The 27,396-nt window shown below is 36.2% G+C and overlaps 1 protein-coding gene across 8 annotated transcripts in view; it reads right to left on the reverse strand.

Moving 5' to 3' along the window:
- Window positions 1–4,617: 4,617 nt before the first annotated feature.
- LOC135101967 (fat-like cadherin-related tumor suppressor homolog) overlaps window positions 4,618–27,396 on the reverse strand; it is a 369,471-nt gene continuing 346,692 nt past the window's right edge. For 4 of the 8 annotated variants that reach the window (XM_064006485.1, XM_064006511.1, XM_064006496.1 and 1 more), the window contains 4 exons: window positions 10,583–10,810; window positions 9,936–9,959; window positions 9,394–9,549; window positions 4,618–8,062 (listed from right to left, as the gene is read on the reverse strand). In XM_064006485.1, coding sequence (XP_063862555.1) covers window positions 7,557–8,062; window positions 9,394–9,549; window positions 9,936–9,959; window positions 10,583–10,810 — 914 coding nt within the window. In that variant the 3' untranslated portion in view covers window positions 4,618–7,556. The remainder of the gene's footprint in view (window positions 8,063–9,393; window positions 9,550–9,935; window positions 9,960–10,582; window positions 10,811–27,396) is intronic. The other 4 variants (XM_064006521.1, XM_064006532.1, XM_064006505.1 and 1 more) reach the window with 4 other exon arrangements.

The raw sequence follows: 27,396 nt of genomic DNA on the forward strand, positions 1-27,396 counted from the left end.
AGATGGTGGAAAACTCGGAAGATTCAAGAGCGTGGGCACAAGAACAGGTTAAGTCATTGAGCACATAAACGCAGCATCCAGCTTTGGATCGAAAATGAGGATAGAGAAAGTAGGAGGGAACAGAAAAGGGGCTACTGTCAGTTGCCTCAGACACCTGAGTTTCAGTGAGGAAAAGAAGATGAGGTTTCGAAGAGGAGAGGTGGTGTTCTACAGATTGAAAATTAGATCTTAAACCGTGAATGTTGCAGAAGTTAATGAAGAAAAAGTTGAGGGGGGTGTCAAGACACTTAGGGTCGTTGACAGAAAGGCAGTCCGACCTGGGGACATTTATGGTCCCCTCCCCAGATGGGGACTCCGAGGCTCGTGTAGGAGTCGCCATGAGTTTAAAATTTTTGAGTGAAAGGTGTGTGTGTTATTAGGTGCTTGTAGTTTCGTGTGGAGGAAGAGAGTTGTCTTTAGAGGGCAGGTTGTGACTGCCCCCTTGTGTTGTGAGACACAAAGGGAAATGTTCAGTGAGGTCACAGCTGGGTTTAATGATAAGTTCACAGCACCCCTGTGCTGAACAGGTCACAGCTGGGTTTAATGATAAGTTCACAGCACCCCTGAACAGTGCTTTAGACCTCACTGGGAGTAATTATCGTTTCGGCAGGTGTCTACTGCCTCCTCCTTATGTATATATATATATATATATATATATATATATATATATATATATATATATATATATATATATATATATATATATATATATATATATATATATATAAATAATAGATAAATAAGATAAATGAAAAAAAAAAGATACATAAACAGACACACAGAACACATACACACAAAAAAATATGATAAATAAATGAATGAATAAATAAAAAATAAAGCAAATTTGAAAGCCAGAACCACAGAAATAAAGAGATGGATAAATAAAACAAAATAGAGCAAATATGAGCCATAAGAATTAGAGATAGAAATAATTCAGACAAAAAAGTAAAAAAATAAATAAATAAAAAAAACAAGTAATTAAAGCAAGAGACTCAAATTAGAGATAGAACTAACTCACACACTGGTCAGATCAGATTCAGTGACAGTGAGGCAAACAGCAGGAAGGGAGTCTGTGTAGACAGCAGCAGTTAGTTCAGGTTAGATCAGGTTATGTTAAGTTCAGTGGCAGTGTGGCAAATGGAAGGAAGGGAGAGAGTGTGTAGACAACAGCAGTTAGGTCAGGTTAGGTTCAGTGACGGTGAGGCAAACTGAAGGCACCAACCACTTGGCAATGCACTCCACCTCTCCTCCACCTGCACAATATTACCATCTATTGCTATGTGAGAGAGACACTGGACAAGGGAAGCAAAAAGGGGGAAAAGGAAGAAAGAAGAAGACTCATCAAGTTACCACTCCCAAGAGAAAAATAAAGAAAATTATCTAGAACTGAAGAACAAGTATTTTTTTCTTTTTATGTATGAGAGGCACTGGATAACAAAAAGAGCTTGAAAAAAAGGTCAGAAGTGTTATGAGGACTGAGATGACAAATAACAGAAGATGAAGATCCTGACAACAGTAACAGACTTGATGGAGCAAGCAGCAAGATACAGCTGTGGCAGACCCTGAGAAGGAAGAGAATTGAGATGACAAAGAGTATTATTTGGTAGTGCCCTCCTGCTGCTCTTCCTTCAGGAAGTGACTCTTGCAAAGCTGGTACTTGCTATGACACTTGCCATACCAGTGCATCCACTTGGTGTACAGCTGGTCCATTTCCAGAGTGTACCTATGAGGAAATGGGGTATTTGTGAGGGAATGATGGGTTACAGCCAGTCCATTTCTAGAGTGTACCTCTGAGGAAATGATAAAATGGGGTGTTTGTAAGAGAATGATGGATTACAGCTGGTCCACATCCTGGGTGTATCTATGAGAGAAATGGGATGTTTAAGGATGTTTGTGAGGGAATGGGAGTTTAGAGCTTGTTTAGGGTGTGTCTGTGAAGGAACAGGCTTGTTTAGAGGATAATTTTAAGGGTTTTCCGTGAAAGAATGAAGTTATTGTTGGAGATGTTTCGGGGAAGAGAATGGGGTGTATCTGTGAAGGAATGGGTGTTTTAGAGAGTGTATGTAAATGAATGTGTGTGTGTGTGTGTATGTGTGTGGAAAATGATCCTTCAAAACATTGCTACACCCCTAGAGCCTAGACACATCCTGCCTACACCCTGTCAACATCCTGTATACACTAAAAATCCTGCTATTATATTTTACACCTTACCTAAACACTGTACAATATATCTACACTTTCCCAAAAACACCCAAACCTTTTCTACAACAACTACACTCTGTTAATACCCTGTTTACACCCTGTCAAAATCCTAAAGACAATTCTGCACCCTGCCTAAACACTGTACAACTTATGTATACCATAATCTAAACTGGAGACTTAACATCTCATCCCTAGCTAAAAATAGCTTCTATAAAGTAAGGAATTCTGAGTCGTCTGCCATTTTTTTCTCACCCCAACAGCTGCTAACTCTGTACAGGGGCCTTATCCATCCATGTACGAGGTGCAGTTCACATGTATGGGGGTTTCACTCCAATCATACTGCTCTTTTAGATTGTGGGATTAAAAGCTTCTTGTCTTATTAACTTCTCTCCTCTAACTGACTGTCTTCAGCCTCTCTCTCATTGCTGCAATATTCCACCTCTTGCTATCTTCTGCTATTTTCATGTTAACTGTTCTTTTGATCTTGCTACCTGCATGCCTCCCCTCCTCCCGCAGTCTCACTGTACAAGACTTTCTTCTCTCACTCATCCCTATTCTGTCCACCTTCATAATACAAAAGTTAACCAATATTCTATTATCATTCATTCATATTCATTTACTGAGGGTGCATCATTCTTTAAAAATTTCCCTTGTGTGTGTATTTACCTAGTTGTATTTATTTAGTTGCATTTTACAGGAAAAGAGCTATGCTTGTGCTGTCCTGTCTCCATATCTATAAGCATCCAGCTTAACTTTAAATTCACGAATATTTTTTGCTTGCACCACTGTTTCATCTAAGTTGTTCCATATTTCTATGCTTCTATTTGAGAAACCATATTTCTTGACATCTCTTCTACTTGCTGTTTTCTTCAATTTCACTCCATGTCCTCTTGTAGCTCTTGAGTCCCACACAAATAAGTCTTCTTTGTCAACTTTATCCTTACCCTTTAAAGCTCTGTATATAGCAATCAGGTCTCCTCTTTCTCTTCTCTCTTGTAATGATGGAAGCTTCAATCTCCTTAATCTTTCTTCATAGGTTAAATCTCTCAAACTTGGTACCAATTTGGTTGCAGCTCTTTGGATCCTTTCTATTTTCCTTATTTCCTTTTTATTATGGGGTGACCAAACAATTGTGGCTTATTCCAGTTTTGGTTGAATCACATATTCCATCAACTTTTTCATCATCTCTTCATCCATGTAAGCAAATGCCCCTTTCATCTTTCTCAGTAACTCATAGGTTTCCCCAACTATTTTGTTTACATGTTTTTCTGATGATAAACTATCACTAATTGAAATTTCCAAGTCTTTTTCTTCTTTGGTTTTCTTAATTTCCACTTCTCCCATGGTGTAGGAACTTGTCAATCTTCTTTTGCATTTTCCTGATTCCATCACCTTGCATTTCTTTGCACTGAATTCCATTTCCCATTTCTTACTCCACTTATATATCTTATTTAGATCTTTCTGTAATATTTTACAATCCATATTGTTTTCTACTCTTTTCAATAATTTTGCATCATCTGCAAACAGACTTATATAACTGTCAACCTCATCCACCATATCGTTGACATACACCAGAAACCTTACGGGGGCTAAGACTGTCCCCTGTGGTACTCCACTTGTAACTCTACATCATTCTGACTTTTCTCCCTTTATAACTGTTCTCATTTCTCTATCCCTCAAGAAGTCTGTAATCCAATTCAGTGTGTTTCCTTGCAAAACCCCTATATTTTGAATTTTCCATAGCAGTCTCTGGTGTGGTATGTGTGTGTGTGTGTGTGTGTGTGTGGTGTGTGTCTGTGTGTAAAAATTACTGCTTTGTCAAGAACTTTGCTTACATATTATTTGAAAAATACACTTTCATTCACTCTAGTTTCCTCTGCTCTGTATTTCCTACTTCCTATGAATTGGACTCTTTCAAAAGGGAGGTTTCAAGACACTTGTCCTCTGTTATTTGATCATTTTATTCTGATGTCATTTTGGGAGCTGGCATTTGAGAGGGCTCTTTTTATATTTTTTTTGTTGTTGTTGTCCTTGGCCCTTTTACATAAGAAAAAAAAGTGTACATGAATTTTTGTTCTCAATGTCTCTTCTTTGCTGATATTTTTTTCTTATGTTGAACCCATGGCTCATGACCATGAAAATAGTATGAAAGGATAAGGAATGGGAGAGTAGTAATATTAACAGGGGATGCAGCATTCTTTAAAAATTTCCCTTTTGTGTGTGTGTGTGTGTGTGTGTGTGTGTGTGTGTGTGTGTGTGTGTGTGTGTGTGTGTGTGTGTGTGTGTGTGTGTGTGTGTGTGTGTGTGTGTGTGTGTGTGTGTGTGTGTGTGTGTGTGTGTAGGAACATAACTTGAGGAAACAGGAAGGAAAATTACTGCTTTTCAAGAACTTTATTTACATGTTATTATTTAAAAAAATACACTTTCATTCATTCTAGTTTCCTTGCAATAAGCCAATCAAATATGGACTTGAGAGAGAGAGAGAGAGAGAGAGAGAGAGAGAGAGAGAGAGAGAGAGAGAGAGAGAGAGAGAGAGAGAGAGAGAGAGAGAGAGAGAGAGAGAGAGAGAGAGAGAGAGAGAGAGAGAGAGAGAGAGAGAGAGAGAGAGAGAGAATTTTGTTCATACAGTTCAACATATATTAATTCTATATTAACCTGTAAGATGACAGAAAAATTCAATAATAATACCATGGAACTGAAGCAGATAGAGGCCAGCTCCTGTGTAAAGTTTGATAAATGCCCTCTGTCATCTTTTGTCACCATTTAATAAGTCCATAAGTTATCTTGACTTTTCAAGGATTTTGGCGCGTCACACAAAGTGGCACATGTAAACATGACTTGTCTTACATTAATATATAATAGTTTCTTGTGTAGGCACTTGTTCTACTCTGTATGAATAATGACTAGTTCACAGGAAACAAAGCAGTGTCGGGAGAACTGTCTCTTCCATTAGCACAAGTGCTTGTCTTCCCCACAGTTACACAATGACCATGTCTTTTACATATATCGCTGCAGCATCCTTCACTGTAATGAAAAAATTTAAGGCGCTATTGTTTGGGGCCAATGTACACAGTAGAGAACATATAAGAACATTTTTGATAAAAACATTTCATGTACATGTATATCCATAATTACTGGGTAGGCATAATTCATAAAATACTCTAGTATATATTCTGAGGTGTCCATCCTGCTTGTCCATATACCACACCACAACAAATTAAGTATTTTATTAAAAGTCTGCTATCAAACATTGTGTAACTTTGACTCCAACTGAATAGAATTAAAATCACAGGACAATTTTTGTCCTTTTTGTGCATTCACACAAACCTTGTTGCTTACAGGGAGGAATCACTCGTTACTTGAAATTCTTAATGATGAAATTACAATATGCTTTTAAAAGCATGTTTTATATATATATATATATATATATATATATATATATATATATATATATATATATATATATATATATATATATATATATATATATATATATATATATATATATATATATATATATATATATATATATATATTACTATTCCTGAGACAAAAATGAGAGTGAATGTTTTCTCAACTGTAATACTATATTCTTTTCTGCAAGTGTGAAATAATTTAGTGAAAGAATCTTTTAATATATATACAGAAAGGTAGCATGATATCAACATAATAATGTTCTTAACTGAGGTGGTTATTTGATTTGTTCATTTTTCCTTTTAAGAATTTGGTGTTATATTTGGCTAACTACTTCATTCCCCGCAGTGGTTAATGGTTGAAGGTCAGTATGAACCATGTCACAAACACATGTGTACATACCTAAAATCATTACAACCACTAATGTACTCTGTGGCTGCCAAAATAAGAAACCAGGTAATGGTAAGTTGCTAAATTATTTTATAATAAAGCAAAATGATCATTCATGTTCATGCAATGAATATTTGTAATAATGTAACTTTTTTATCCACATTTCATGAGATTGAGTGAATTTTTCCCCTTCTTGGCTCTTCCTTTACTGACTTATTACATCTGCCAATTATTTTGGTTAATGGAGGCATTGACTAATGATCAAATAAATTTTTGGGTTTTCAGAGTTGGGTTTCTAAGTAATGTGAGCATATGGGTGCTCAGTGTAAAGAAGCACATGTGTCCTCAGGTAAAAACCTTCCTGGAAGAAGTACTGGGAGTGCTGCTGTTTGTGACAAACCAGTGAAGAGCATCAAGTTTGGTAGATCCTACATACACTTTATTAACACCAGCACCAAAATATCTATAACCTACAGGGGCAGCAATCACACAAATTATTTCCATGGAGGCAAGACCTGACTTAATGGCTGCATGATGAAGTATTGTAAAACCAGTCTATACTAAATAGGTAACAAAATGTGAAGAGCTGTAATGCATTTAAAACATCCTAAATGAATAAAAAAAATGATTAATTGATAATAACACTGGAACTATAGATAGTACACTATTTGTAACAGAAGTGGTGGGCCATCCCTCAATGTATAATCACAAAACATCTTAAAATAAACTCAACACACAGCACTGCGCCAGTCTTTATAATCTGAGTAAAGCTGTAAATCATGTTCCAAGTCATGCCATATATAAAAATTATTAAATCATCATTATTTTCATCTATCATTATTCTTATCTTTGACCCAGGAATTCACACACACACACACACACACACACACACACACACACACACACACACACACACACACACACACACACACACACACACACACACAAACTGACACAGTCTTACCTAATACAATAATACAAGCGTAGTATATCAAAGTAGATATGAAACTTTATAATCTTCATCTCTCTCACAGTAAAATACAAAATTACCACGTATATACTCTACAACCCGACACTAGACCACAAGGCACCAAAACAATTATCTTTAATTGAAACAGCCCCTGCAGAAAACTGTTAATTTTCAGTATCATGTGTTCAGGAGTGATCATAATCCCTTGTGGGAATCACTGCAGGGATGTAATGTAACCTAACAGGAATTAGGTTGTACATTCTAAGCTGATGGGAAGAAGGCTAACTGACAGGCTGTTGCAGAGTATCATGTATGTAAAAATATACAATATATATATATATATATATATATATATATATATATATATATATATATATATATATATATATATATATATATATATATATATATATATATATATATATATATATTAGTTTCCTTGCAAGAAATTATCTAAGCAAATGAGTGGGAAGTGGCTTTATAAAAAGGCTCATTAAAGGTTCATTTATCCTTGCATGAGGCATGTGGTGAAATTATGAAATTACAAAAAAACTTCTGAGGGAGAAGTCTGAACGAGTGTGGCAGTTTGTTGGTTGCTGGTTCTGTCCACTGATTCATAGTCTGAGTCTTGAAGTTCAGACATTGAGTCATCTACTCCTTCCTCTTCAAGTGCAGATAAAAATGATAAATCTGACACACGACTGTAATCTCTGCGATGGAAAGGACGACGACTCCTGGGACTGCCAAGTTTGTTGACACCATCAGCAGCAGAAGGCACATTAGATATCTTCAAAGGTGATTCAGTGCAATCGTCTTCCAAGTCAGAGACAATGTTGTATTTTGCCATGTGATCAGCAGCCAGGTCTTGAGAAGATCCAATAGATATATTATTAGCCAAGAGTATTTCTTCAAAGCTACATGGATCATCATCATTGCCATCATCATCATTATCTTCTGATGCTTCTTGAGGATCTCTGGCATCAACATATAGCAAAGGTGTGGCAGCAGCATCTCTATGGACTGGCATATATGAGTTATGACCAGATCCTGTCAACACAAAAAAAACAATACCATTATAATGTTCGAGAATCAAAAGTCAACATAACATAATGATGGTGATAACAAGAACAAGAGATAACAAGATATTTATCACCATCATTATTTCCTTTATTGGTAATCATTACAGTTGCACTTATTTTTCATCTCTTGGCTCAGTGTTGATAAAATGACAAAACAAAACTTGATGTAAAATTTAATTTTTAAACTGATGAAGTAAGAATATCAAGATATAGTTTGTTTCAGGTATCAAACACAAACACAGATTTAAATTTTGAAAAAAATAAAGAATTAAAATAAAATAAATAAATAAATAAAAATAAATGAATAAGTAAAATTAATAACTGATCACTAAAGAGACTGCATTTTTTCCTACATTTCTGCAACAGGAATAACATAAACACAAATAAAACTATCACTGAATCATAAGAAGAAAATACATTCATGGTAAGACATCACATGCATCTAGTTTTTGTGCTGAACAGTTAACTCTACAACAGTAAGTATTTTTGCAAAACTAAAATCACATCAATACTCCTACAAATAATCTGTTGCATTTATTGTGTAGATAATGAGGACATGATATTTCTGATTAATTTTGTATATCCCCAAGAATAAACTCAGTATATATGAAAATAATATTAAAGTAATCTACAAGTTCTTTTCTATCATTTGAAATTACATTTTCCAAACAGCTTACTAATCTATTGATCTTATGATTTACTGATTGCATGACTGATTGTTTACTTGGTTGATGCATTCCCTGAACTTCATGACCATTAACCTCTCTGTTATGAAGGATAAACATGAGTAATTTCAAAGAAGTTGATGAAAGGTCAAATGGTGTTACTATTCACCAGAATAGCAGTATGCTAAGCCACTTTGCTTGCTATCTTCAGCAATTATATGTTGCCCCTATAATCATACAACTGTACAATTATGAAGACACAGATAATATCTTAAATGCTTTGTATCCATGTCATATAAAGATATCCATAAAAAAAATCTAGCAACCTTCTGATCTGATTAGTGTTCTAGGATAATAATGTGCTTTAAAATTTTATTACCATTATCAATATTATTATTACTACTACTACTATTATTATTATTATTATTATTATTATTATTATTATTATTATTATTACTATTATCATTATTATATTGTCATTATTATTATTATTAATTATTATTATTGTTATCAATACATTAAAACCTCCATAAGTTCTAATTAGTTTAGTGTTCTGCCAATTTAAAACATTCCATGGAACTTAGTACATTTTTAGACTAGAGAAATCCTAGCATGAATATGAGGGGAAACTCACGTGGTAGAAGTGGCTCTCCCTCCATTACATCGTCAGTGGGGACCAAGCTGGTGCCCTCAGCCAACATCAACAGGTCGGGTGGCGCAGCTGTGGCGCCATCCCCACAGCCCACCAAAGTGCGGGAACCTCGCATATCATAATCATCCCAGTGGTAACCTAAGAAGCCAGGAAGAAAACTATTACAAGAAATTTCTCCCAGTAGGCCACAAAAAGCTTAAATGGAGAAAACATAACATCAATTAGCCTTATGTCAGTGAATTCAAAACGTGCTATAAACAGCTTCAAAGTGACAAACCCATATCCATGCTGCAAGATCTTTCTCCACATGCAAACTAAGACTATGATAATAATTCTACTTGTCAACATGCACGAAACCTCCATATGATTATACACACACTATAGAATTTCTTTTACCCAAAATATCTACAAGTCTGGAAGACTAAATTTTCACAAGCTCTGTATAACAACAAAAACTGGAACAAAAACTGACAATTCTGAAGGGAAAAAATACATATTACCAAGTAAAAGGGAACAGTAGGTACCTTTTTTCTTTGGCTGAGTCGGAGCTGTGTGCAAAAGAAACAGAAGATAAGTAGTCATGTCCAGAATAATATATACAGTATGAATTCTGTGTTCTGAAAACATGTTAAACTTGGTTTAAAATTACATGGTAAGGTTAAAATTAACATAAAAAACCTCAAAGATTTCTAGGATACTTATTTCTTAAACTTGTTGATGTAGAATTTAGTCACCTGCATTACTGATACACTACTGTCTTTAAAGTTGCAATTTTCTCTCCAACTCATTGCTGAGATAGTTGAGTGCAGTGATTTTCATATTATAGTTATGTTATCCACATATCACTGTTAACATCAAAGTTTTATACCAACTGAATAACATGCAAAAGAAAAGGTTAACACAAAATATAACAAGATAGCACTCACAATATTATTACAATACTACATATGTAAGTTCCACACAGTTATCACTTTCATTCCTAAGGTTAGTATGTACGAGTATACTGAAGACCATCCGTAGCTAATCCTTAAAACACATGAGGCAACTATAGGTTATCGGATGCACAATACTCTGTCGGGTGAGTGTTGGAAAAAGCGCCTAACCAAATGGGGAAGCAGTGTCTGTTCATTGCCATGTCTCAGCTTCACTCTTGTCTACAAGCCTAACTTACGATATCCTTTCTTAAAGTTTCTAAAGCCTCCACTTTCCCCTGGTGCCCTTGTGTTCGACCCATGAAAGGTGGACGTTGAGATCTGAGGAGTACATGACACTGGTCTGATGGGGTCACAATCAACAGGGATGACCTCAGGATGACTCAAACCTGTCCGGGTCCGTCGGCCCAGAAGATGGGGACTGGGGAGGGGAGGCACAGCAGGGGGCGATGACCCCCTCCCTCTCTCTGGACCCACCAAAATATAAACATCATTTATTAACATCTTGTGTTCGTTGATTGCTCATTGTATATGACTAGAAAGTCATCCTATGAACATATATTACAAATCCTCCATAATTCATGGAGATTCAGCCAAAACCAACATAATGAAAGAATTTCCATTAAATACTGTACTGTAATTTTGTGTACAGTAAATTATTAAAGTAAACCATTGGAGTAGAAAATTAATAGAAAGTTTGTTACGATGCATCATTACCATGTCAAGTTGAAGCAAACATGCTATTAGTGCTGTCCGGAATTGTCAATGACCCATGCCATGGCGACCCATCGTGCTACCATTAACATTTGTGCAATAGAGGATGTGGATATGTTCTGATTGACGCTGACTTCTTATTGCATGCCTTTTGAAGGATGGCCAAAAGAATCCTAACATTATATGGAGCAATGTTGCACACACACACACACACACACACACACACACACACACACACACACACACACACACAAACACACACATATAAAAAGGAATATTATAAAATTAGAAAGAGTACAAAGAGCAGTCACTAAGATAGTTCCAGAGTTAAGTAAGTCAACCTATGGAGAGATTAAGAATGTTGGAAATTCCTATCCTTGAAAATAGGAGAGAAAGAGAAGGGATTTAATAAACATCTATAGAATGATGAATGGTATGGAAAATGTGGACAAAGAATGTTTTATAAATTTAGACACACAGAGTACAAGGAGACACAGTAAGAAGTTGAAGAAAGTTAACTGTAGAAGAGACACCTAAAAGTATAGTTTTCCTCACAGAATTGTGAATAAATGGAATGAACTCAGTGAAGATGTTGTCAATGCTATAACTTTCCATGCTTTTAAGATTAAACTGGATAGATATAGAGATAGGATACAATGAGATTACTCCCCTCCAGTAAGCCACAACTAAGAAAATACACACACACACACACACACACACACACACACATACTCATATACAGAATGGCATTACTGCTGCTACAGTCACAAATCATTGATGTGACATCCATGCTTATATTCTGTGAGATAAGCAAGGGATCTGGGGTGAGGAGGTAATTCAAAACATTTCTGACTGTTGCTCAGAATGTTTAATTTGCTATAACTGTTTTTATGACAACATGGTACTTCTCCGCCATGATCAACTATTCAAGGTTTCTTAAAGCCTACTTCTGGCTCAGTCATATGATAAATCTACCCTTATTATGCAACGCAATCCAGGATTATCCTAGTCCTGTCCTCCATACACCTCCCAAACCATCTTTCAAGATCTCACTCTTTTATTGCCTTTCACATTCTCAGGAATTTTTCTCTATCTCCAGACACTTAAATCTCTGTTATCAAGGCACCACTTCACTTTCTGCCCAGTTCCTTATGTAGGTATTTCCTTTTTTTCCTTCATCTACCATCAAACTAAGAAAGATGAAAAGACAAAGTAATGTCATTATCTTCTATACTTTAGAATGTTGCCACTGAGCTGTTTTTGCTGTTCTTACCTAATTGTATTTTTACAGGATTGAGTCAAGCTCATAATATCCTGTCTTTTAAGTTTATTTGTCATATTTATCTTTAAAAGTATTGATTCTCCTTGGATACATACACAACTCCATCAATCAACGCATTCCTTTAATTGATTGGTCCATCAAGAAAACTATATATCCTCACATCTTCCTTTGCTCTTTTTTGTACAATTTCCTACTGTCCTTTTTGTGTTGATTGCTGTGATATCACAAAATTCATGATATCCATTTTTTCTTTACTTTTACACATTTGTACATCATGATCATATCACATGTTTTCATTTTTTTTCTAGTGTTCAGAACTTTAGTTTGTCAAGCCTTTCTTCATAGCTAAGATCTTTCAAGTGTGTGTATTTACCTAGTTGTGGTTTATGGGAGGGGAGTAATCTCATAGTATCCTGTCTCTATATCTATCTAGTTTGGTCTTAAAAGCACTGACAGTTTTGGCATTTGCAATGTCTTCACTGAGTTCATTCCATTTGTTCACACTTCTGTGAGGAAAACTATACTTCTTAATGTCTCTTTTACAGTTAACTTTCTCCAACTTCTTATTGTGTCCCCATGTACTCTGTGTCTAAATTTATAAAATCTTCTTTGTCCACATTTTTCATACCATTTATCATTCTACAGATGTTTATGAAATCTCCTCTCTCTCTCTCTCTCTCTCTCTCTCTCTCTCTCCTATTTTCAAGGGTAGGAATTTCCAACATTCTTGATTTCTCTTCATAGGTCGATTTACCCAACTCCGGAACCATCTTAGTGACTGCTCTTTGTACTCTTTGTAATATTCCTCTTTATATGTGGAGACCACACCACTGCTGCATATTCCAATCTTGGTCTTATAATGGAAATCAACAACTTTTTTATTATTTCTTTATCCAAATATGAGGATGTCATTCTTAATCTTCTTAGCAAATTCATCATCTCTCCAGTAATTCTATCAATGTGTCTGTCTGGAGTCAAATTTTCAGTAACTGTTACTCCCAAATCCATTTACTCTTTTGACTTCTTTAACTTCACACCTTCCATCTCATGATATTGTATTCTTTTCTTACTCTTAGCAAATTCCATTACTTTACATTTACTTAAATTGAATTCCATTTGCCAAAATATACTCCATCTATTTATCTTATCTAAATCATCTTGCAGTACCATACAATCATTTACATTTTCTACCCTTCTCATCAGCTTAGCATCATCTGCAAATAAGTTCATATAATTATTTCTTCATTTATGTCGTTCACATATATTACAAACATTATCGGTCCCAACACTGACCCCCTGCAGGACACCACTAGTTACTTTCAGCCGAGATGAATTTTGTTTTTGTATTATAGTTCTCATCTCTCTATCATCCAGATAATCGTCCGTCCACTCCAGCAGTCTTCCTCTAATTTTTCCACAATTTTTGTATCTTCCATTGCAATCTTTGGTGTGGTACTTTGTGAAACGCTTGCTTCAAGTCAAAGTAGACACCATCCACCCATCCGTCTCTCCACTGCACAATATCAACTACCCTTGAATAAAAAGACAATAAGTTCATGAAGCATGATCTTCCCCTCCAAAATCCAAATTGACAATTTACTAAAACTTTATCTTTCCAAGTATTCCATCCATCTTTCCTTTATTGTTCTTTCACATAATTTTCCTACAACACTAGTCAAGGACACTGGTCTATAATATGGGTTTTCCTTACTTCCTCCTTTGAATACTGGTGTGATATTTGCTCTCTTCCAATCTTTTGGTACTCTTCCTTGTGATAGTGATGCCACCACTAGACAGTGAATTTTATCCTTCAATATCCAGTTTGATACTTCATCTGGACCAGTTGCTTTATTTACTTCAAGTTCTTCCATCATCTTAAGTATTTCTTCATAATTGACTGGGACTGTACTTAGTATATTCCTCACCAACTATTCCCTCCCAGCATCAAACTCCCCTTCCACAGTAAATACCAATCTGAAACTATTGTTCATAACCTCTGCCATGTCCTGTGTGCATCATCATACATTTTTCCTTCAACTTTCAATCTTGATGCACCTTCCTTCTTCATCTCTCCATTAATATGTCTAAAGAATAGTTTGGGTTTATTTATACACTTATCTATAGATCTCTTTCATAGTTTCTTTTCTCCATTCTTATTATCTCAATATACTTGTTTCTAGCATAAATATATTCCTCCCATCTGCTCTCAGTTTTCCTCTTCTTCCATCTATTCCAAGCATTTGATTTACGATTTCTAGCCTGTTTGCATTTTGCATTGAACCATTCTTTACCCTTTCTACATCTCGCTCCTCCTTTAGGTACAAATTCCTCCATAGCAGAATTATATATCCTTATAAATTCATCCCATTTTTTCCGAACATCTTCTGCATCTTCAAAGTCTTTCCAGTCTATGGTAACAAAGTAGTTTCTTAATTTTTCAAAGTCAGCTCTACTATATTTAAATCTTCTTACCTTATAATTTTCATCAATGTTTACATTTTCATTTTCCAAATTAAATTCTATCAACACATGATCACTTTTACCTAGAGGGCTCTCATAGTTTATAGTTTCAATAATTTCCATGACCTTGGTAAACACTAAATCAAGTCTTGATGGTTTATTTCTTCCACTAAGTCTGGTATCACAATCAACCCAATGAATCATCAAGTTTTCCACTGCCCAGTTCATTAATCTATTACTCCATGAGCTCTCACTTTCAGTAGTTGTCAATGTCTCCCAATTAATCTCCTTACAATCAAAATCACCAAAAATAACTTTATCACTATTTTCTATCACTATCTTTAGCACATCTACCAACATCTCTTCGCGCTCTTCTTTTCTCCAGGCATTGGTCATAGGTGGCACATACACTCCTACATAATTCATTATCCTTCCATTTCTACTTCTAATCATCACTTGTAGAATTTCAGACTTGTCTTCACTTTTTATTACCTTCTCCACTTTGACACATTGTTTAGTCAAAATTGTCACTCCACCTCCTCCCTTGTCACTTCTATTTTTCATCCATAAATCATATTTATCATCACCAATGTCAGGAGTTCCTCCCATTCATTTTTCCATTTTGTCTCACATAATACAACAACATCCAGTGTGGTTCTACTTAGCAACTCATTTAATTCCATTTTAGTTGATATTAATCCATTTACATTAGTATAGCATACCTTACTTACTGTCTGATGTACCATTTCTTTATTCTCATAACTCTTACTCTACAGAAAAAAAATTCTCCTCCTCTGTTCGTATTTTTTTTTTTTTTTTACCCTCATTTACCAGCTCCTTTTGCTTCAGCCTTTCAGTCTCATCCATATCCCTGTTTATCTATACATTCTTATATTCTTCATCTCCAGACAACTTCCAAGATCCATTAATTACTTCTTCTTATGGGTCTCATTTTTTCTTCTTCATATTTCCCAATTCTATGAAACTCTTCCACTTGCTTTACTACCTGGCTGTCTTCACCTGTCACTTTCTTCAATAACTTATTCAACATTTTCTTTTCCTTTTCATCTCTTTGAATTCTGCTTACTATTTTCTCTTCCTTTAAACCAAATACAATTATTTGTTTATATTTTTCTACAGTGTCTCTCACTAACTTTTCTCTTCTTTAATAACATTTACCACTTTTTGTCTCAGGTTTTGTTTCTCATTTTCTTGTTGTTCTATTATTTTCTTTAATGATTCTTCTTCAAATTTATGTTAATTTAACCACTTATTTTGCCTCATTTCCACATCCTTTACACTTGCCTTCATTTCCACATTTCTTTTTTGAACAGTTTCTACTTTTTCCTTTATTCGTTTCTTTAAACAGTCATTTTTTACCTTTAACTTCTCATTTTTATCTTCCATCTCCATCAGCTTTACCGTTATAATCACCAACTCCTCACCTGTCTCCTGGTGTGCCTCCAATGTCTTTATTCCCTCCCCTAACTTGTCCATCATTTCTACCATATATAAAATTTTTCTACACTGCAATCTATAATTTAGTTCTCTTTCCTCACCAGTAAAACCTTCAAAGGACCTCTGTTCTTTTGGGGTGCCGTCCTCCGCCATTTTGTCCAAACTGTAAACAAACCAACCAAACTCTCCTAATGATGGGATAACTATACTCACGTACTGTTTCTCCCCTCCATATTTACCACTTAGGTATTTCTGGGTCTTCATATCATAACTTGTTCCACTGTGAGCACTAGGAAACAGGTCCTGTCAGCTCCACTGCTGCTGTGCGTGTGTGTGTGTGTGTGTGTGTGTGTGTTTGTGTGTTATTCATCCCCACAGTTATATACTGATCTTGTGACACAGCCAGCTGTTCCCCTTTGGAAAGAGCTTAGAACTCATAGTGATAAATCTTAATACAGAACTGAGACTTCTTATACATCCACACACCAGGTCAGTGAGGTCACAACTCTTTGGCTTACATCCTGTACCTGCTTGATGCTGGGTGAATATAGGCTATATATAAGAGGCTCACCCACCTGTCTCACTGTTCCCAGGACTTAAACCCAGTCCTTCTTGGTTGTGAGCCAAGCATGCTAACATCTACACTATGTAGAGTAATTTACCTACAGTCATCTGCTGGTCACCCAGCCAGCTGTTCCCCTACAGAAAAAGCTCAGATCTCATAGTGACCGATCTTTAGGTAGGACTGAGACCACTTACACACCATACACCGGGACAGCAAGGTCACAACTCCTTGGGTTACATCCCGTACCTACTTGCTGCTAGGTGAACAGGGGCTACACATTAAGAGGCTTGCCCATTTGCCTCGCTGCTCCTGGGATTCTTGGTTGTGGGCTGAGTGTGCTAACCACTACACTACGTGGGGTGTGTGTGTGTGTGTGTGTGTGTGTGTGTGTGTGTGTGTGTGTGTGTGTGTGTGTATTTATTTACCTAGTTGTATTTACCTAGTTGTGCTTTATGGGAAAAGAGCTATGCTCATGCTGTCCCATCTCCATATCTTTTAATATCCAACTTAGCCTTGAATCCATGTATACTTTCTGCATTTACTATCTGCTCATCCAGACTGTTCCATACATCAATACTTCTATATGGGAAACTATACTTTTTGACGTCTCTTCTACAAGCACTCCTCTTCAGCCTCTTCCCATGTTCTCTAGTGTCCCGTGTATCCCAGACCATTAAGTCGAACCAGTCCACCTCCTCTACTCCCTCATATGCTTTATACAGTAAAATCCCTCTTATCTGGCATCAATGGGACCGCCGACATGCCGGATACTTGAATATTGCCAGATACTTGAATAGAAGTGAAATTATGTCCACAATCACCACCCTATACTCATGCATCTTACCATAATAAAGATCAGCTGATCTTAATCAGCAGCTGATCTGATCAGCTGCTTAAGTGTAAGCACAACACGCTTCCTCTTTTCTACAACTTTAGGCATGATGAAGGCGCCACGCGATAAACAGTGCACACGTGGGACTGAGTCACTGAGTAAACACAGTGCAGCGGGCTGCAGATGGCGCGAAGCAGTGCGCTCTGGTGGCGAGGGGACAAAGTATGCCTCGCGCGGGAATTTTAATCGATTTTATGAGTACACATTAATTTTTTATTGATTTTAAGGCTCGGAGAAAAATGTGCCGGATACTTGAAGCTGCCAGATACTCGAATGCCGGATAAGAGGGATTTTACTGTATACTGCAATCAAGTCTCCCCTTTCTCTCCTCTTTTTCAACGTTGGTAGATGTAGCCTTTCCAGTCTCTCTTCATATGACAAGTCCCTGATACTTGGTACCATCTTCATAGCTGCTCTCTGAGCTCTCCAACTATGGCGACCACACTACTGCTGCTTATTCTAGTCTAGGTCTTATCAGCGACATGATCATCTTCCTGACCATCTCTTCATTCATATATGCAAAGGCCTGCCTTATTCTTCTCAACAAATTATAGGTTTTTCCTGTAATTTTGCTAATACGCCTCTCCGGGGTCAGGTTCCCAGTCACTGTAACACCGAGATCCTTTTTCTCTTCTGCTCCACTCAACCTTACACCATTCAACACATAATTTCCTTTTACTCTTCTTGTACTTTTTCCAAATTCTATTACCTTACACTTCTTTAAATTAAATACCATTTCCCATCTATAACTCCACTCTGATATCTTGTTCAGGTCTTCTTGTAACATTCCACAGTCCTCTGCACTCTCAACTTCAGCAACTTTGCATCATCCACGAAAAGGCTCATGTAGCTGTTCACACTCTCCGTCATATCATTTATATATACTGCAAACATGATTGATGCAAGTACTGAGCCTTGGGGTACTCCACATATGACTTCCCTCCATGATGATTTTTTTTATATTTTACTACCATTCTCATTTCTCTGTTTGTCAAGAAATTTTCCATCCATCTCAGCAGGCCCCCCCCCCATCAGCCCACCATTAAGCTTCAACTTTCACAACAATTTCCTGTGTGGCACTTTATCAAAGGCCTTCTTCAGGTCTAAATAAACACAATCAGCCCATCCATCTCTTTCTTGCATTATATCCACCACTCTAGAATAGAAACTCAGTAAGTTTGTAACACACGATCTCCCTCTCCTAAATCCAAATTGTTGCTTTATTATCACTTCATTTCCTTCTTGGTACTGCATCCATTTATTCTTCACCACTCTTTCACACATTTTGCACACCACACTTGTTTGAGACACAGGTCTATAGTTTAAGGGCTCCTCTTTACTACCACCTTTGTATATTGGCACTATGTTGGCTCTCTTCCATATAATTGGGACTCTGCTTTCAATTAGGGAGCTTTCAATAATATTATGTATTACCCATGTCAACTGCTGCTTGCACTCTTTTAGTATCCATCCTGACACTCCATCAAGTCCAGGGGCCTTCCTAACGTCTAGTCCCTCCACCTGTTTCTGGACATCCTCTTCAGTCACTTGGATTTCCCCCAAACCCATTTCTTCACTCATCTCACTCTGCCACACAAATGTTTTCTCTTTTGTGAATACTGATTGAAAACTCCTCTTCATTATCTCTGCCAATTCAGCCAGATCTTCACACATTTGACCATTCACTTTCAATCTGCTTATTCCTTCTCTATTTTTCATTTTGCTGTTCACATATCTGAACAATAGTTTTGGTTCCTCTTTGAATTTGTCTATAACATCTTTCTCGTAATTTTTCCTTTCTTCTCTAATAACCCTTACATATTCATTTCTTGTAGTTGTGTAGTTTTGCCAAAGCTCCTGCATATTTTTCCTCCGCTATCTATTCCATGCCATTTCCCTCTCCTCCCTAGCTATTTCACCTCTTCTATTATACCAGTCATTGTTATATCTTCTCTTTGTCTCTACTTTTGGTACATATCTTTTCACTCCCTCTTCATAAATATTGATGAAAGCTTCCCACTTCTTTTGCACATTACTTGCTGTGATAAGTGTACTCCAATCCACTTCAGCAAAGTATCTGCTCATTTGTTCAAAATTTGACTTACCATAATTAAATCTTTCACTTTTATAATCTTCACATCTACTTTCCTCTCTTTTTTCTTTAATACAAAACCTTATAACATGGTTGCTTTTTTCCTAGTGGACAACTATAGTTCATGTCTTCTATAATATCTGTTTCTTTTGATAATACCAAATCAAGTCTTGATGGCTCCTCTTCTCCTTTGTATCTAGTGTTTTCCTCAACCCACTGTCATAATATTGTTCATTGCCAGTTTCAGAACCTTATCTCCCCATGAGTCTTCTCCTCCTCTTGTGTTCCACTCCTCCCAATTTATCTCTTTACAATTAAAATCTCCCACTATAACAATTTTGTTGTTTTCCTTAATTTTCTTTACAAGCCATTCTTTTGTCTCACTCAGCAACTGTTCATACTCTTGTCTATTCCAAGTCTTTGCTTTTAGTGGGACATCCACCACTGTGACATATCATAATCCTCTTCTTCCATTTATTAGTTGTAAGTTTAGGCCTTCCACCAAGCCTTCTGCCTTTTCCACACTCTCCACCCTGATACCCTTGTTAACAAACATCATCACTCCACCTCCTCCTTTTCCACATCTGTTTCTTATCCACATATTGTACTTTCTCCCTCCTAAATTTGGTGTTTCTGAATCTCTTAGTTTAGTTTCTACCATTGCCATGATGTCTGGTTCATTTGCTTTTATAAATTCATTCACTTCATCCATCACTGAAACTAAACCATCCACATTAGTGTATGCCACTGTCCATGTCCCTCCCTCTCTTACAGCTGTGCCTCTGCACCCTTCACTCTTCACATGTACCACTTCTTCAACCTTAGGTCCATTACTCTCCAGAAAAAAGTTCCTTTTTCTCTTGTGTTCTCTGTTCGTTCCTTTCTTTTGCTTCACTTCTCATTTCATTAAGTTTCTTCCTTTCCTCTTCATTCATTCCTCTTCTAATCCAGACTTGTTTAAACTCATTACTTTTGGCTTAGCTTCCACTCATTTGCCAATGTTTCTTCAGCTGCTGTTTGGGATTTTAGTTTGATTTTCAATGGTCTACTTTTTCCTTGATTGTATTTACCAATCCTGTACACCTCCTCTATTTCATCTTCCAGCTTTGTATCCCCTTCGTTTATCACACTCAGTACTAATCGAGCTATTTTCTTTGTTCTGCTTCTCTTTTATACCAATTTTTTATCTCACTTTCTTCCAGTCCAAAGATCATTATGCTCTTCTTTTTATCTACAGTGTCTCTTACCAGGTTTTCCTTTTCCTTTATTACCTTTATAACCTCTTTAGTCAAGCCTTCTTTACTCCTCTGGTCCTTCACTACTTCTGTAAAACTCACTTTTTTCTCCAACTCCTCGCACTTATTTATGGATCTTTCTGCCATTTCCTTAACTTGTTCTTGGCTTTCCTTAATTTGTTTATCCCTGTTTTTGTCTTGGACTTCAATCTTTTTCATTCTTTTCTCCAACATATTAATTTGTATTTCTCTAGCCTTTATCACTTTATCCATCATTCCCATTTTCATTTCCAGCATTCTAATTTGGTTTTCCTTATCATGTATCTCTTTCTGCAGCAGTTTCTGTTCATTTTCTAATTCCTTGTCTTCTTGTTCCAATCTCCCATTTCTTATTTCTAGGTCTCTTACCTTCTCCCATCTCTTCAACCTTCACCTCCAGCATGGTTAGTTTCCTTGCATTCAGTTTCTCCTGCAACTGGCCATCATCCTCTGCAAAACCACTAAAATCCAGGACTCCTCTTCTTGTGGGTGTCCTACTGGCCGCCATGATCAGTTGTGTGTGTGTGTGTGTGTGTGTGTGTGTGTGTGTGTGTGTGTGTGTGTGTGTGTGTGTGTGTGTGTGTGTGTGTGTGTGTGTGTGTGTGTGTGTGTGTGTGTGTGTGTGTGTGTGTATCTACCTAGTTGTATTTACCTAGTTCTGAAATACAGAACAAGAACCACTCTAGGCTCGTGCCATCCTGTCTCCATGTTGACTTTTATCTAGATTTTCTTTAAATTTATGAATTGTCTTTGCACACACAGTCTCATCCTTAAGTTCATTCCACACTGTTATGCTTCTGTGTGAGAAGCTATGTTTCTTGATGTCTCTTTTGCAAACACTCTTTTTCAATTTCCTTCCATGTCCTCTTGTGTCTCTCATATCTGGTATCATGAGGTCTTCTCTGTCCAACTTTTCCATTCCTTCCAATATTCTATATACTGCTATCAAATCACCTCTTTCCCTCCTTTTTTCTAGTGTAGTCAGGCCCAATCTCTCCAACCTTTTCTCTTAAGCTTGCAGGGATTTTAGTTGCAGCTCTCTGGATTTTTTCTAACTTTCTTGTATCCTTTTTCAAACTTGGCGACCACACTAATGCTGTGTACTCCAATCTCAGACATATCATCATTATCAGGTTTTTTTTTTTATCATATCTTCATCAAAATAGGAGAATGCTATCTTGATGTTTCTCAGCAGATTATATGTTTCTCCTGTAATTTTGTTTATGTGCTTCCCAAATGATAATTATCAGTAATAATTACTCCTAGGTCTTTTTCTTCTGATCTTAGAGAGATTTCCTCATTCCCTAAGTAACAGTTGCCAACTGGTCTTCTCACACTTTCCAAACCTCATCACACTACATTTTTTATCATTAAACTCCATGTTCCACCTCAATGGCCACTCATTAATCTTAATTAAGTCCTGATTTAATGCATTGCAGTCCTCTTCATTTGTTACTTTCCTCATAATCTTAGCATCATCAGCAAAAAGGTTCATGTAACTTTCCACACCTTCTGTCATATCATTTACATAAACTGTGAACATAATAGGTGCAAGTACTGAACCTTGTGGGACTTCACTTATTACCATTCTCCAGTTTGACCTGCTGCCTTTAATTACTGTCTTCATCTCTCTGTTTGTCAAAAAGTCAGTCACCCACTTTAACAGTGATCCACTGAGTCCTCCAATTTTTTCCAATTTCCATATTAGTCTTCTGTGCGGATATTTATCAAATGCTTTTCTCAGATCTAAGTATATGCAGTTGGTCCATCCATCTCTCTCTTGCACTATATCTATTACTCTTGAGTAGAAATTTATCAAATTCGTAACACAAGATATTCCTTTTCTGAAGCCAAACTGTTTCTCTGTTATCACCTTGTTGTCTTCTAGGTATTTCACCCATCTGTTCTTGATAATCTTTTCAGAAATTTTTGCCACTACACTTGTGAGCAATACAGGTCTATAATTTAATGGATCTTCTTTACTTCTGGTCTTGTGAATTGGGGTAATATCTGCCCGTTTCCAGTCTATGAGTACTCTATCTTTTACCATGGTGGTGCTAATTATACAGTAAAATCCCTGTTATCCGGCATCAACGGGACCGCCGACATGCCGGATACTTGAATATTGCCAGATACTTGAATAGAAGTGAAATTATGTCCACAATCACCACCATACACTCACACATCTTACCATAACAAAGATCAGCTGATCTGATCAGCTGCTTAAGTGTAAGCACATCACGCTTCCTCTTTTCTACAACTTTAGGCATGATGAAGGCGTCAGGCGATAAACAGTACAGACGCGGGACTGAGTCACTGAGTAAACACAGTGCAGTGGGCTGCGGGTGGCGTGAAGTAGTGCGCTCCGGTGGCAAGGGGACAAAGTATGCCTCGCACGGGAATTTTAATCGATTTTATGAGTACACATTGATTTTTTATTGATTTCAAGGCTCAGGGAAAAATGTGCCGGATACTTGAAGCTGCCAGATACTCGAATGCCGGATGAGAGGGATTTTACTGTATTGTGCAGTGCTGAGACTAACTGTGAGCTACACTCTTTTAAAATCCAACTCGATACACCATCAGGACCCATTGCTTTCCTTACATCCAGGTCTTCCAACATGTGTGTATTTACCTAGTTGCATTTACCTAGTTGTGTTTTACAGGAAAAGAGCTATGCTTGTGCTGTCCTGTCTCCATATCTATAAGCATCCAGCTTAACTTTAAATTCATGAATATTTGTTGCTTGTACCACTGTTTCATCTAAGTTGTTCCATATTTCTATGCTTCTATTTGGGAAACCCATATTTCTTGATATCTCTTCTACTTGCTGTTTTCTTTAATTTCACTCCATGTACTCGTGTATCTCTTGAGTCCCACACAAATAAGCCTTCTTTGTCAACTTGATCCTTATCCTTTAAAGCTTTGTATATAGCAATCAGGTCTCCTCTTTCTCTTCTCTCTTGTAATGATGGAAGCTTCAATCTCCTTAATCTTTCTTCATAGGTTAAATCTCTCAAACTTGGTACCAATTTGGTTGCAGCTCTTTGGATCCTTTCTATTTTCCTTATTTCCTTTTTATTATGGGGTGACCAGACAATTGTGGCAAATTCCAGTTTTGGTCGAATCACATATTCCATCAACTTTTTTCACCATCTCTTCATACATGTAAGCAAATGCCCCTTTCATCTTTCTTAGTAACTCATAGGTTTCCCAAACTATTTTGTTTACATGTTTTTCGGGTGATAAATTATCACTTATTGTAATTCCCAAATCTTTTTCTTCTTTGGTTTTCTTAATTTCCACTTCTCCCATGGTGTAGGAACTTGTCAATCTTCTTTTGCTTTTTCCTAATTCCATCACCTTGCATTTCTTTGCATTGAATTCTATTTCCCATTTCTTACTCCATTTATATATCTTATTTAGATCTTTCTGTAATATTTCACAATCCATATTGTTTTCCACTCTTTTCAATAATTTCACATCATCTGCAAACAGACTTATATAACTGTCAACCTCATCCACCATATCATTGACATACACCAGAAACATTACAGGGGCTAAGACTGTCCCCTTTGGTACTCCACTTGTAACTCTACACCATTCTAATTTTTCTCCCTTTATTACTGTTCTCATTTCTCTGTCCCTCAAGAAGTCTGTAATCCAATTTAGTGTGTGTGTGTGTGTGTGTGTGTGTGTCCTTCAAAGCAATTACTATAATCACTCTCCCTTTCAGTGTAGTATGTGAATGAGATGTTATTTATTGACTTTCCCTAAGCAAATTTTAGAAGATATTAATATTGAAACGATAATTCTATCAATGCAGCAATCCTTCAGAAAGGGTGGCATTGTGAGATTAGTTACTTTGGGGATCCAGATTCGCAACTAATCTAGTTTTGACACTGCCAGCTTTTGTCAGTCCTCACTACACCACACGCAAGAGCACACAAGTTTTGTTGCTTGTTATTTTGCTTGATTTTTTTTTGTCATGTATAAGCTGCAGCTGACAGGTTACTATGTCACATTGTATTTTTTGTTAATGCTTGCCTGCCTGTCCCTTTTTGGTTGCTGTTTTGTTTTTAATTTGTGTTCCTAGTGTGATATTTCATGATTTTTCTGTCTTTGTACTTATTTTTATCATTTTTTTTTTTGCCTGATGATGCCTTCTGTGAAAGTGAAATGTTGCAATAAATGAAGAAGGAAGTCTGATGTATCTCTGCTTACCCCATATATATATATATATATATATATATATATATATATATATATATATATATATATATATATATATATATATATATATATATATATATATATATATATATATATATATATATATATATATATATATATATATATATATATATATATATATATATATATATATATATATATATATATATATATATATATATATATATATATATACTTATTTATTTATCAGGTTGTTGCACCTGTTACTATAGATAGACACCCAATGCTTTTTTTTTGCCAGTATACCTTAAATAATTTTTTTGTCTAATGCGGAGTAATTTGATTTCCTGTGATCTTTCGATACCTCAATTTAAAACAGGCAGATTAGAAAACATTTAGCAAACTTATCATTATTATCATATATATAATTACTTTTTACAAAACATCTATGAATATGGACACCTTGTAGCTGTTGCTTTCACACATGAGCACTTTATGTGAGAAACAACTTTCCTCTTTCACTGCTTGAAAGAATGCAGTCCAAATGAAGTCTAAACCTTTCACATGATAAAGATTCTTTCCTACTATTATGATGATGAAAAATGTCACACATTAAATGAGGTGTCCCATATTAGAAGGGCCGCTTGCGCCATAATAAAGAAAATGAGAAAATTGTGCTCAAAGTTTGGTGAACTTCTGACATCCATAACTTTCTTATTATATATGCTATGACAATTAACTTGGTCTCAAAATGACTGGTAGACAATCAAAATCATGATGATTTAAAAAATGTTCAAGATCATGATATTTACTATCTAGTATTTGCATATATTTTGCAAATTGTATTATGGTTTCAGAAAGTTTGGTGGTCATAGTACCCTAATACACAAGTATAAAGCAGAAAAAGCTGGGAGCATCTTTTCTGTGTCTCAAGCAAGATGTTAAAACAAAAGGAATTAATGGTGGGTGAATGCAACTGGCCTCCCAATTAGCTGAGAGTGTCATGTTATCAGAGGGGAGAGCTCTGATTGGCTGATGCCCTCCCTGCACTGGAGTGAGCTGCCCATCTTATATGGAATTTGTCTGAGAAAATTTTCTGAATTATTATGGCTACTCATCCTGGATGGGCAGTCCTTCTAACACAGAATATTGTTCAGGAGCATTATGTTTGCATTGATGGTCAACTAGACATCAAATTTATTCTCTCATTGTATAGATTTTTGACCTTACTGATGAAACACTCATTCATTCCTGGGCAAAAGTTAAAACCTCAATAGAGTGCTATACACAGTTATCTTGGTTTTGGCCAGGGTGGTGCAAGCAGCCCTTCTATGTGGGATGCCTTAAATACACAAATAATAAATTAATAGTTGCTTATGAAAACGGAGACAAATTATTACTAGTTTCAGATGTGTGTGTGTGTGTGTGTGTGTGTGTGTGTGTGTGTGTGTGTGTGTGTGTGTGTGTGTGTGTGTGTGTGTGTGTGTGTGTGTGTGTGTGATTAGCAGAAGGGGCACCATTCAGATGTTTTTTACAGGTCTTAGTGTACATTATAGTTTTAGGCTATTCTTGAAAATTCTACTATTCTTTTCTTGAAATTCTGGAAATAGAAATGCTTTCTGGGTGATGTCTGAACATTTTCCTATAAAAAATAAAATAAATGAATATATAATACAAATAGATAAATAAGTCTGCTACTTTGGTTTTCTTGAAACAAAATTATCAAAATTCATTCCCAACATTGTATAATGTGCTTCTGAGGTACTTGCAAAAAACTCTATACAGTTACTTTTTTGAAATTCAGGATATAAAAATTATTTCTGGTTTAAGTCAGAGCATTTTTCTGTCTTATAATAAAAAGGAAAAAGAAAACCTGGCACTTTAGTTTGCTGAAAGAAAACAAGTGTTCATTCCTGACATGAAAGATTACTTTAAAACTGATTATGTCATTCATGTGACTAGAATAACAGAATGAGTAGTTTACTCTGAAATGTGTGTGTGTGTGTGTGTGTGTGTGTGTGTGTGTGTGTGTGTGTGTGTGTGTGTGCATTTATTTCTCTCTCTCTCTCTCTCTCTCTCTCTCTCTCTCTCTCTCTCTCTCTCTCTCTCTCTCTCTCTCTCT

Source organism: Scylla paramamosain, chromosome 1 (genome assembly GCF_035594125.1).
Source record: "Scylla paramamosain isolate STU-SP2022 chromosome 1, ASM3559412v1, whole genome shotgun sequence".
Taxonomy (NCBI): domain Eukaryota; kingdom Metazoa; phylum Arthropoda; class Malacostraca; order Decapoda; family Portunidae; genus Scylla; species Scylla paramamosain.